Here is a 13,084-nt window from a genome sequence, read left to right on the forward strand (position 1 = left end):
GCAGAGACATATTCCTTTAGAAAACATTACAGATTTTGCTCTTGGGTGTATTTTGCATGTCTGCATTTTTTGGATGCTTTGAGGGAAAAAAAATCTTTATGAAATAGAGTGAAGGCTATACTAAGCATTAACACTTATTTTTGGCCGACATTACCAACTTTTTGGCCAAGGTCCCCAGGTGGCTAATTAAAGCTGGGAATTTAATGAAATAGTGTGATTTTGCATAGCTATCAGAGATGAAAGCATTGGAGTTTAGACAGCACACACTATTGTAAAATGAAATCTGAAAGATACACATATGTGGAAACTCAGTGTTAATATTTCTCTCAAGAAACTGGACTGAAAGAATTAAATGTCCTGTAGTTAGACCTATGAGATCAATTTGTGTGCCATTCCAGAGGAACAAGAAAAAACCACAAACATGGTTAAGTGAGTCATTTCAGTTATATTCATCCTAGCAAGAACTAAACGCTGCTGCTGTTTTGCTGTTTATCTTTCTGCTGATCAAGGGTCTGGGTCTCCAAGGCAATGATCTATTTCTTAAGAAGATATTTCAGCTAAAAAATTAAATGGAATGAACAGCCAGTGCAGTTGATGTAAGGGCATCTTGCTGCTTGCACAGTGAGATTTACTGGCTGGAGGTTCCTTGGACTGGACTTTATAAGAAATAAAAAAACTACAGGGCTGTTTAGGAATTTTTTTGGTCTAATACCTTTCCCTGTCTTGCTCAGATCTCGGATGTTCTAAGTGTATCTAAATTTTTAGCAGTCATAGATGATGGTTCTTCAGCAGTATGAGAAGTCAGAGCTCCTACAGTCCAGTAATTCCAGTGCTGACATTCTAAGGCCACTGGCAAAATTGTTGGATGCTGAGGAAAACAGAGGTAGGCCTTGCTGTGGTGTAGACTCCTGATTATAAGTCTAATGCCCAGCTGAGGTGGAAATTAATGGCTGTGGAGCATTCTCTGTGTTGAGAAAGATTATCAAAAATTATCCTGGATCAGAAAGATTCAGAAAGAGGAACAGGAAATCGACTGAATGAATATTTGTTTGTTGAGGTTGGTTGGTGGTTGTTTTGGTGGTTTTTTGGTTTTTTTTTGTTTTTTTTTTTTTTTACAGGTGAATTTATTTTCAATTGAGATAAATGGTTTGATCTAGGTTAAAAAAATAAATAAGCTCAATTTAATTCGTAGTAAGGCAGCTTCTAGAGAGGTATGTTACTTTATACTATCTTTCTCCCTTCTTTAGGAGTCAGAGAATGTCTTATGTATTAAAATAATAAAATTTTATTTAGACTTTTTTTTTATACTTAGTGGTCCTCTCTTCTTTATTAACTTCCAATATTATTGTCGTCATTATTGTGTGCTGGATACTTCTCTGATATTGAATTATCAGATGAGTTAGATGCCCATAACATCCATCAGGTTGTAATTCTGGGACAGAACAGAACTTGTTTCCTTTTTTAATTGGTGGGTTAGGGTTTTTTTTTAAATTTATTTTATTTTTATTTTAACTATTCAAGATGTGCTTATATTCTAGCTCTATTTTGAAGACATCTTAGCTTCGATCTGAATTCTTTCTTAGTCCAAAGCTGTTAGATGTTCTGTGACAATTACTGACTGTCTATAACCATAGGAACACAAATCTAAATTGGTTATCTGAAAAAGGGTCTTTCACCCTGCTTTTTAATGTTTGACTGTGATTAAACATCTTGCAAAGAGTTAGTCATCTACACTGCTTTTTAGTTTGCTTTTTTACTTCTTAAATGTTACGAGATCAGAACATCGTCGTTTTAAGTGAAATTTAATGGTGGCACCACTGTGGACTTGGGTGCTTTAGAACTAGAAGTGCCAGAATATTATTAACTTTTGGTGGTAAGATCTCTTCTACTGACCAGACCCTTGCAGCATACATTTCAGATTTTTCAAGACATACGTCTTTAGCAGTAATGTTTTATTTATTTTATTCTGTCTAATGAATTTTGTGGTCTTAGAGTTTCAAATTTAAAGTGTGGCAGAACACTTGACACTAATTCCACATGATAAAGAGTAACTTAGACTCAACTGTGCATATCAGCATAGCCACTTGTAAAGTATGTGGATATTTTATATCCTATATGATCCTGGCATATGATATTTTGCGCTGATTGGATACTGTTTCCAAATATTTTTCTGTTTCTTATGCATATTTTTTACTTATCCTAATCTTCTATTTTATTCTAAAGCATTTTAGAAACAGAGCCACATGAAAACATACCAGAGCAAGCAAGTCAAAAATTCTACTGGATCAGAGATGGTATTTCATTTATTTGCTGCATTGAACTCCCCCTGTACATTTAATGCAGGCCTAAAAAAAAAAAACTTCTCAGACTTTTTAACTGTAGCATTTTCTTTTCATTTCCATAGGTATGTAGCCAGTTGTGGAATAAAGAGAGTCCACGACAGAGCTTTCTTTTATTTCCTTCCCTTCAAGATTTTGCATATCACAGGCACCAGATGTTTTCCTTTGCAGCTTTACCATGTTCTGCTTTTCAGTGTGGCATTAGACAGAAGCTGAAATGGGAAGTTGTGTGAGGGAGGGGTGATGAAAGAAGCCGTTAGCATTGGCATAAAATTGAACTTCTTACAGAGATTAAATATAAATGAATTTATCATTTACTCAACATGAGATTGGAAACCAATTGATGTTTTAACAGCACAAAGTCATATTGCACCACCAAAAATTTCTGCCAAATACCACATTTATATATGAAGTTGTGAAAGTAATTTTTTCTAGTTTTCATTTTGGTTTTATGCTGGTTAAGTCTGTGTTTACAATTATGAGACATTGGCTCGGGAGAGTACTGCTTTTCACTTGGGATTGTACAGAGCATCTAATGTATATTTGAACTAGTTGTATGCACTTTTATTTTTTTAGGCAACTTGAAGTTACTTTCTTTTAGTTGTAATAGATGAGATTTTCTGTTATGTGCTGTACTTCTAAACTTGTACATGAAGTGCCTTCTAAGAATTTTTAATACCGTGGCACATTTATTGATTACAAATTAATTGTTAATTTTTCACTATAAATAAGTGGTGAAAAAAACACTGGTAGGACAAAGAATCCAGTGATAGAAGTAAATATAAAATGACCTAGTTTCATTAGCATAATAAAATCTGTGCAAGAAATGTGTTCTGTAATTTTTTTTTCACTGCTTCTGATGTGGAAGCAATGGAGGGATTTTCAGTGATCCTTTGGGGCATTGAATAATATTCTCTTCATTTGCCAAAATAGGATTAGTGAGTAGATCTTATTAGGAATTTGCACGTGACTTAATTTTTTATAGATAAAAGGGAGCAAATTCCTCAAAGTCAAAGAAAGTCGAGGAAAATAATATCTAAGAATCCAAGCAGGTAGAAAGCATTACTGCAAGGATATTTTTTCATTAACTGCCAGGCAAAATTAACTTACCTTCTTCCTTAAAAAGATGTATGCTAAGTATCAGAAATGCCTCTGTAAGTTATTAAATAAGATCCACAGCAAAAGATAATTAAATAAATATTAATTTATTACAGTATTAAAAATAGAAAACATATAATGTTGGCAAAGATTGTTTCTTTTTCATCAGGAATGGCTCATAAATCTTTTTGTTGATAATCTTTTGTAGAGATAAGTCTCATTACTAAAAATGGTAGAAATGTATTTGTTAAGTACAACACTATTTGTAAAGGCATCCTTTATTCTTCATGGCATATTTGTGGCCTGACCTTCTACCCCATCACGCTTTAATCCTTCAAACCACTGTATTTGTAGTAGTCCAGGTTTTAAGAAATAGAATTTCATGACACAGCAGTCATCACCTTTACCTCCTGCTTCCTTTGAAATTAGTGCTACTTAAAGAACCCCTTAAAATTGTTCCTGAGTGCACTGAGTGTGTAAGGATTGTTGGATAATCTCCCTCTTAAAACAATTTTTCTGCATAGAGCTCAGACCATGTATGAGTATTTGTGAGCAAATGATAAAAAGGGAAAAATCTTATGAGCCCAAATAATTGCATTACCACTGTACATACTTAAAACTGTTTTGATTTGCCATCTAGAAAACAAAATGAAGTTTTATTGTTATATCTGATACTTGGAATATTTGTGTCTGTTGGAGATGTTCTGTGTCATAGTCACAAAGTTAGTTTCTATTGAAAAAGAAGTGATGTCATTAACTCTAATGGGTATATGTGTGCAATTCTTAGACATATGAAGGACCAAAACAAGAAGGTTGCCAATCTGAAGCACAATCAGCAACTGGAGAAAAAAAAGAATGCACAACTGTTGGAAGAAGTTCGTAGGCGAGAGGACAATATGACTGACAACTCTCAACATTTACAAGTGAGTTTATTTTTCAATTGTGTTTTAAAAGCATCAAAGAAAGTACACTTCTGTTTCACTGTGCCTTCCAGGATGTGTAGTGAATCTCTCCCACAAAGAGCTGATGGATCTCTCCTCTTCTACCAGAGGATGCCCTACTCATCTCAGTTGCATCCATGAAATATTTACTATCAGGGTGAGGGGAAAAAAACCAATAGAAATTGAAGACCTCTACACAGTTATTACCTCAGCAACTGTTTTTTCTTGCAGTGGGAAAGAAAAGGTTCTCCTGTATCTCTTCTTTATTTAAGATAGACTCTGAGCTTTGTTCTAGGACAGCTTCTACAGTTTGTAAGTTACTGAGCTTGGGCTTTGAGATTTGCAAGACAATAAACTGATCATGTGATGTGATACATCACATAGTGGGGAACTTGTATTCAAGGCCACAAGTTTGATGCTTGACTTTAAAAAGCATTCCCTGAGATCTGATTGTGGAAAAACGATGAAGAGAAGTGCTGATTTTGGTTGACAACATCAGTGTCTCCATGCCCAGTATTTGTAGGCAATTTACAGTGCAAAATATCAATTTTGCCTTTATCTAGTTAATATAATGTGTTTCTGGAAAATTTCCAGTGGTTGGAATTTGACCCTCTTGTGCTTTTTATGGTTCTATTTCTCAGTGTTCCTATATGCAAAATGGAAAAATTAACACCACATCTCTCTTCAGGCTTGTGTCGGTGAAACTTTGTCAGGATCAAGTTCAGGCAATGGTTCATTTTTTATGCATCTATGCAGTGTTACATCTATTTTATAACCTTAGTCGTTACATCCTGATTGCATCACCCTGCATTCGACTGCATGTGATGTAGCAATAAAAGCTTGTGAAGTATTTGGTCTGACAATATGATATATGAGAGTTAAATTTCAGTGTTGAGCAGCTACTTGTAATTACTGTACTTCGTTGAAAGGAACATAGTAAGCTTATTTTTTCAGTAGTATTTTGGAAATCTCGCAGAGTGGTGTGAGGACTAGAGTATAGAAGTCCTTCCCAAGAACTTTGATTTCACTGCTCTACTTGGAGCTTTCTAGTCATGGGGTGAGAATGCATCTACCAAATGAAGTAGCGTGGCTGAATGGCTTGAATTTGGAAAGAAAACCCCTTGTCTGGTGTACAGCTCTTATGTGCCATTCACTTCCTCTAAAACATTTACACACTAAGAACAGTTTATGAAAACCAGTTAACCAAGAACTATTTTGTCTTACTATGCCTTAAAGTTTCAATATTTTAGTACTTTGACCTTCAACATATTACTTTCAGTATCAAGATATGAATCTGATAATTAGGTGGTTGACTGGTTGAAAAACCAAACAAATTCTAAAGCTCCTGTCAATTAGCCTTGATATAGAAAGGAATCTTTTAAAAATAATTTTCTAAGAAAACCTTTCCTCCTTAATGAAGTTGAATAAAGAGTAACAGGAGTGATCTAAGGATTTAAATGAGGCAGGATTTTTGGGGAGACACATGATGTGAGATACACAATATACTTTGAAAAATGCATTTCTAGGAGTACTATGCATCTTCTGATTAAAAATAATATTAATTGCTATTTCAATAAATATTTGATGTTAGTAAACTGTAGGGATCTGACCACCTTTCCTTGTTACTGTTTATAATACCTTCTACTGTGCTTAGAGGAAACACTCTATGTTTATAGGCATCTATAACACACAGTGCTTGTGTCTACAGTGTACTTGTTACATTTGTGAATGATGTATTGAGCTGTTACGGGAAAAGTATATCCTAAAATTCTCTGGCCTGATGTAATGACTGTATTTGTTGGCTGGCTGTGATAAGCTGGCTGTTGGCTGGCTGTGATAAGCTCAGCTGAGAATTGAAGAGCAGTCAGGCTGGTCAAATTACATTCACTCCAGCCAAGTCTCGATTCCTTTTGCAAGAAGTACTGGAAAGGATGTAGTAAGAAAGGGAATGTGATTGTCCATGGACCATTCAGGGAGTTACTCAGGCCAAATCACTGAAGTGATTGGTTGAAGTGCCATCCACTTTGTACAGCCCAGGTAGGAGCTGAAGCTCTACCCAATTCAGCTGCCCACTTGCTTTCTGATAGGTTTGAAGAAGTTCAGAAGTCTGTAGTTTCTTTGAAGCTTCAATAGTATGTAACAGTTCCTGAGGCTGGCAGCACCAGGTATATTCGTGATGCTTTTCACTCTCTTTTCAGACAAAAGCCATTCAAAGCTGGTTCATGTCCCAGCCTCAGTGCTTGCAGGTCAAGTTTGAGTCTCTGGTGGCCCCATCTCACAGCACTTCAGGGCACTGTTGTGACAGAGAATGCCCTGGGATGGCTGGGGAGGGAATTCACTTTGGTCTCCCTCAGCTATCATCTGTAATTGTGAGTGATGCTTCAGGTGTGGTTTTGGGGGGTTATTTGGATCTCTGAAAAATTGGAAACATCAGGGAGCCAGACTTCAGATTAATTCTTGGGAATGAAGAATAGTTGTGAGGTTTTCTGGCTTTTCCTAACACAAATCAAGGGCAGACCTGTGCGAGTCTTGCCAGACGTGATGGTCATATATTACATAAAGCATCACAGCGGGAGAGCGGGACCTTGAACACTTTATCATGAAACTTTTTGAGAATGCTGTATCTAACATGCCTTCATTTTTCTCTCCCCCTTTTTTTTTTTTCTGTCTTAAAAATGATAAGCCTTTTTGAGAAACACTGAGCTAAGAAATATACAGGTATCATGCCATAAATTTGTGTGTAATTTCTCAAGTCTCTTTGGAGGATCTTGAAATGTTAGAGGTGTGAAACTTGTTTATTTTCTGAGATGCATTTTTCTTGATTCTTGTGTGGAACGTGTTTATTCCAGTAAGACTGTTATCTCAGTAGAATTGGGAATAACATGGAGAGCTTAAATGCATTTGGTTTTCAATCTGATTTTCAGACCTGCTGTAATAACAACAAAAAAATCCTTTCGTTTCTCTAGAGTAAACAACAAGAATGTTCACCTAGTAATATTCTATATGTCTCATCACATAGCCTCCAAGGGAATGAAATGTACACTTTTGTCTTAGTACAGTTTTCATAAATGTAATATATCAGTTCAATAAGTAATCTAAGTCCAGAAACACTTCTTAGTGGAATTTTTTTGCAAACTGTCCAATGCATACATGTCACAAAAAAAGCGCAGGGATGAGCCTGAAACAAAGTTAACAAGTTTAATAGCCTATTCTGCTCTAATCTGTTCAGCTTCTGGGTGTTTCCACCTTTTCTTCCAGTTTATCTTCTGGTAAAGTTGTTGACTCTTCTATTGTTTTAAATTTTTGGGTAATTTGTCACATTGTTTTTGAGTGAGACAGTGTTTAGTTCTCATTGATTTCAAATATCATCTACAGGCAGCTTGATCAATGCTCTGTGCCTGCAGTACTGTGAAACAGATTGTGTACACATTACATTTTCCAGGTGTAAATATCTCACTTTTTAAACAGAGTTCAGTTTCTCAGTCACTGGATGTAGTGAGGCAAGGCAAGAGTTCTAGTTTTTCAATAGCTTTGTACTGGCTGGAAATTTAGTCTTAGGTAATGAATAAAACATGATCAGGAGAAAGTCCCATCAAAGGAGATAGAAAAGCTGACTAGTTAATATTACTCCTTTCTGATTCTTGCCATGTGAATGTCTGTGATATCTTACTCACTGAAAATAGCTCCCAAGAGATTTCATAGCTAGTCAGTGTGAATCCTTAACCTTGGGTTTGTTTCTTTGTGTGCTTCACCATGTAATTTTCAACTCTATTGTAGTTCTAGAAATACAAAATGTACTGAAGACATTGCACATTACTGTATGTTATTTCTGTGTCTTATAAAATAGGATAGCATGGCCTAAACAATGGGCATACCTGACATTACTATGAATTTACTATGATTTTTCTTTTAATGCAGTGTATTTCCTACTGCATTGTTTCAATCACTTTGAAACCATAATACTAATAAAGAGAGGAAGGTAGGGAATGAGGTGAAGTCTTGCAAATAAAAATGTACAGAGCAGTGTAATCAGTTCAGAGACACAGGAAGCAGCCGTGAGTGCTATGCAGACAGGCATTGGTGCATGGAGCTGACACAAGGCAGGAGAGAATTCACTACATAAACACTTTGTACGTAAAGCTTTGTGTTATTAGTGCTGAAATGCATATGCAGTGTCAAAACACAACCTTTTAAGAGGTTAAAAACCATGAGCTATTGTGTTGGAAAGGAATTCTGGTTTAAGCATCCATCCTAAGGTGGACCTAGATACCTGTCTGGAAGGCATCAATAATTCTCAGTGTTTAGGGGATTCTGTAGGTTTCTGTCTTTAGAAGGCTGATAACTTTTTGGGGGAAGATAGTGCTAAGATAGGGATTTTGCCTATTTACACCATTCCTTTCTGATTTCCACGTGCATGCATCAATTGCAAATGGTGGTCTGGCTTTGATGTGTAGAATTGCTCCCCACCTCTTTCAGTTGTGGGCAGGGGATAAGGGGAACCAGTTGACTGCCCTTGATTTTCTGTTCTTAATATCATGAGCAATCAGAACACACAGATGAGATACGATGTAGATGAATTTTTGAAATATGTTCAGAGACAAGAGAAGGGATAAAATACGGCCTGCAGTGCTTGTGAAGGTCTTCCCTCTTGCTAAGATTTTCTCCTATCAGATTTGAATATTTTGAAACAAAAGCTGGGGTTTTTTTTGCAAGTCTGCATAAGAGCTGCACAAAGTCTTTCAGTCTTTGTGTAAGATGATAAAGAATTGTAAGATTTTGGAACCGGTTCAGTGATAAATTCAGAGGATGGTATAATCTACAGCTAGAATGAAGCTCTCCCTTTAAGGTTCCCATGAACTTGTGTGTGGAAAATGCAGAATAGAGACTAATTTGTATTATGGTTTTAGTGACTTAAAAACTTATTTTACCATGAATTTTCTGCAATTAAAGCAATAATTCACGCCAGTTGTCTCTAACATACCTACATAATTCTCTTCAATTTATTGCTTGAAAACTAGCCTATGGTATTTTATCCTTCTGGTTTCAAACTGTCAGTTCCTTGGGGACTTTAAAATTTTGTATCTGAGTGGTTAAGCTTAAGTTTGGTCAGTTTGTGAGAAAATAAGTGTTCATGTACATATCAGATAGTTTCACCCTGATAAAGCAGGAGTTATGTGCTAGCAGATGGAGAGAACCCAGCACAGTAGATTGCACAATTGTGTGTGTTAGTGATACGTTCACGGGTACTTCCTTTGGCATTTCTCTGCCCCTCTAATTATAGGTAGATTTTGCCAAGAGAGAGTGTAGCTAATAGATACAACCTCAAAAATGTCCAGCCTTTAGCAGAATATATTATAAGCTTCAAACAATTTAAGGACCTTTTTTCTCTTGTGCATATCTAGGAAAATGGCAGGAATTGCATTTTCTGAAAGTGGTCGTTTTTATGTAGCTAGGTAGTAGAACATTAACAGACATTTTGAAAAAGTAGAACTTAACTGTCTTTTCTGTACTCCTTGATAACCAATCTATCAAAAAAATCTTTGAGCAGAGACTTGGGCAGCAGGTAATAGAAAAAAAAACCACACCACCTGTGATGCTGTAGTGCAATATATTAAAAAATTATTACCAGGTTAGAAGTGCATACTTAAAAAACCCAGAATAATCAATTCAAACACATGTAAGACTTTTGAAGGCACAGCTAGTGTACTTATCTTCAGATTTTCAACATAATATAAATATAAATTCAAATTGTAAACATGGATGGACAATAAGGAATTTTCCTTCCTTGGCCTGTGGAAGTTCCATAAGCTGTGGATAAATTCCACATGTGTTGCTGAAACGTGTGTTGAACTTCAGCCAGTAGTTTAGGATATGTTGAAGAAAATATTTCTAAAAGGTTTCAGATGAAGAAAAGTATTTGAGAATCTGCAGAGGGCAGGAGGGTTGATTGGTAGGTCTGAGGATCAATACCAGAAGTGGTTTTTTTCTTGGAGGATTTACTTTGACATTTGTTTTCATTGTGCAGTGTAATCCCCAGAAGCCAAAACTACTCTTGTTATAAAATGTCCCTGTAGACAATCTGTGAAAATCCCACTTGAAGATCAGTTTCTACAAGACTCACAGTCTCTTAAATTTTTTTTTTTTGGTCATAATTGGTGGGTTGACAGGATTGTTGAAGTGTTCTGTGCTGTGTTGGTCTAACCAGCTGTAATATGAAAAAAAGGTTGTAGTGGGTGAAACATTATCAGCACAACTGTTGTATGTAGTTGTCATGTCCTTTCTTTTAACGAGAGTATTACATTAGATGAATAAGTATAAAATAACATAATTTTTATTCCTAGAACTATCCCTAGTATTAGGTTTGGATTTTTAGGCAAATACACAGTGTAATAGAACGTTATGTATAATTGTTAATACTTTTTTTTGCACTATTACAAGGACTTTTAGGGCATCCCATATTAGAAAGTCTGAATACTGACTTTCATGGTTCCTACAGTTATGTCAGAAAATTAATGTTTTTCAATGTCTTCTAGGTAATGTTAATTCACTGGCTTCAGTTACAAGAATAAAATCTAGACTTCTTGACTTGTAGTTTTTTTTTAGAAATCTATGTACTGCAACTATTGAAAAGTATTTTATATTTCAATTAAATCAGTTACTATGTGCTTTAGTAAGTTTTTTTTAGTTGAAAAGGGCATATATGGCAAGGCACTGGAAGAAAAAGATCTTGTTGGAAAAAACAAAACTGCAACAATAAGAAACAGGAAAAATTTAATGTGATACACCTTTTTTTTTTTTCTTCCTCTCAATATTTATGTAATAACTCACACATGCGGGACTCCTATCGTCTCCAGGGGGCAATCACATTCAACATGCATCAAAAGAAATAGTTCAGTTAAACCAACTCTCCCTACCCAGCAATAATTACCACAGGTTTACACTGAGATATAGTTGCAAAAGGTTAGTCAGTAGGGCATCTGCAAATCAAGTTATATGTCAACTCTACATCAATAACCTCATTATAAAAGATGTTAGTATTTCAGCACATGACTGTCCAATATAGCATTCCACATATAGCTCATTTTTAACTTTTACATTGACTTATAGCTCATCTAATATTTTACTAACTTATGTATTTAAACACTCTATATTACATAAATTATAATCAATGACAAAAGCAATGATTTAGATTGAAATTCTGCAAAGTGAAATTGCAATAAAATGTCTGACCCTATTTGTGTAGCTGTCTTCAGTGTAAGATAAATATAGGATGTTTAACCCTGTAATATAAGAGAAGTATAATGGAAATTCATATTAGCAGTAGATTTTCCAAGTTAGGAACTGCTTAATAATTTTACCTACACTTTCTTATTTTTGATTTTTGCAATAAAGCTGTTTTCCTATATATGAAGTAGGAAAAAAGTAAATATGTTCTAAAAATGCAGCTAATTACCTAAATTCTGCACAAGCTTTCTCCATATACTTTCTTATATTTGTAGCTTATTCATGAGCTACAACTTTTTTTTGCTGAAAGCTTGATAGGCTGGATGAAAATATAAAAAGGTTTTCAAAACCTTCTTGTGGTCTGCATCAAGCTCAGATTTCTGCCTGGTTTCATAATTTGGCCTTGTATTTACCTGGTTTGTAAGCAAGTGCTGCTGCTTGTTTGCCACTCTCCATCGATCATTTTGAATAGCTGGCAAGTCTGTTACTAATACATCTCGTCAGCAACAAAAGTTCTGCTTGAGTAAGTCTAAGTAGAATTATTTTGGTTGATTGCTAATAAGCCAGATTTATACCATTTATACTTATCTCTCATTATGAGTGTTCTGTAGTAGCCTTATACACTGTTGCTTACAGATTACCCTGTGCACAGACTGGGAAGAGAAGGGAGGGGAAGCACTTTCATGTATAATCTTGTCTGGAACACTCCTTCCCTGGAAATTATTCTTAGTTATTGTAAATGCATCTCTGCTTTGAGAAGCTTCCACGCAAGAGAAAAAGATTAAAAATTGGGTGTTCAGTTAAGAAACTCACATTTGACAAAGCATGCTTTATTAATAGATCTCAAAGTATCTTAAAGAATAGCAGTGTAACAAATATAGGGAAAGAGACTGAGGCACAAGAAATAGAGGTTGTGTGCAAGGTGTTCCAGGTGGTTGATGACACCATTAAGGAGCATAGATTTAGTCTATCCTATATACCCTTTATTGCCTTAACTTTTAACTCAGAAGATCTTCAAGTGGTTTGTTACTCGTGATACTGAAGATGTTGCTAATGAATTGTTTCTGATTGAGGTACTTAGTAAAGGTGAATTTGATATGGTTTTAGGTCCAGTGAGCAATCAAAAGATTGTGTTTAGCATGTGAAAGACAAGGAAAACTACATACCATATTAATTGTTTTCCAATAACTAGGCAGTTTTACTACTCTCTCTCACGTACATCGTGGAGGGTGAATAATAGCTGCATATGAAGAAATAAAGTACTGCTATTTGCAGTTTAGGTTTCTTTTATAAAGATGCAGCTGTTTTTTTAAGCAGGATTGTCAAGATAATCAGATAATTAAACAACAAACAACACTGGAGTGCAGTACATTAAATTTTATAGAAGGCTCTTCTTCCAAGTTACAGCAAGGGTGTACGTAAAAAGCATTTCTTTGATCCTTTAATTCTGTTTGTATTTTTCCATTTCTGCTTTTCCTTGGG

At 35.3% G+C, this 13,084-nt stretch overlaps 1 protein-coding gene across 9 annotated transcripts in view; it reads left to right on the top strand.

The window, feature by feature from the left end:
* Window positions 1–13,084, top strand: part of ERC2 (ELKS/RAB6-interacting/CAST family member 2) — a 411,704-nt gene that overhangs the window by 177,147 nt on the left and 221,473 nt on the right. For all 9 annotated transcript variants that reach the window (XR_003571338.1, XR_003571339.1, XR_003571340.1 and 6 more), the window contains one exon: window positions 4,225–4,360. Coding sequence is in view for 1 of the 9 variants with exons in the window: in XM_027884805.1 (XP_027740606.1) it covers window positions 4,225–4,360 (136 nt within the window). In the remaining 8 variants the exon portion in view is untranslated. The remainder of the gene's footprint in view (window positions 1–4,224; window positions 4,361–13,084) is intronic.

This window comes from Empidonax traillii, unplaced genomic scaffold (assembly GCF_003031625.1).
Source record: "Empidonax traillii isolate 1590-97213 ecotype Southwest subspecies unplaced genomic scaffold, ASM303162v1 scaffold155:size2260171, whole genome shotgun sequence".
Taxonomy (NCBI): Eukaryota; Metazoa; Chordata; class Aves; order Passeriformes; family Tyrannidae; genus Empidonax; species Empidonax traillii.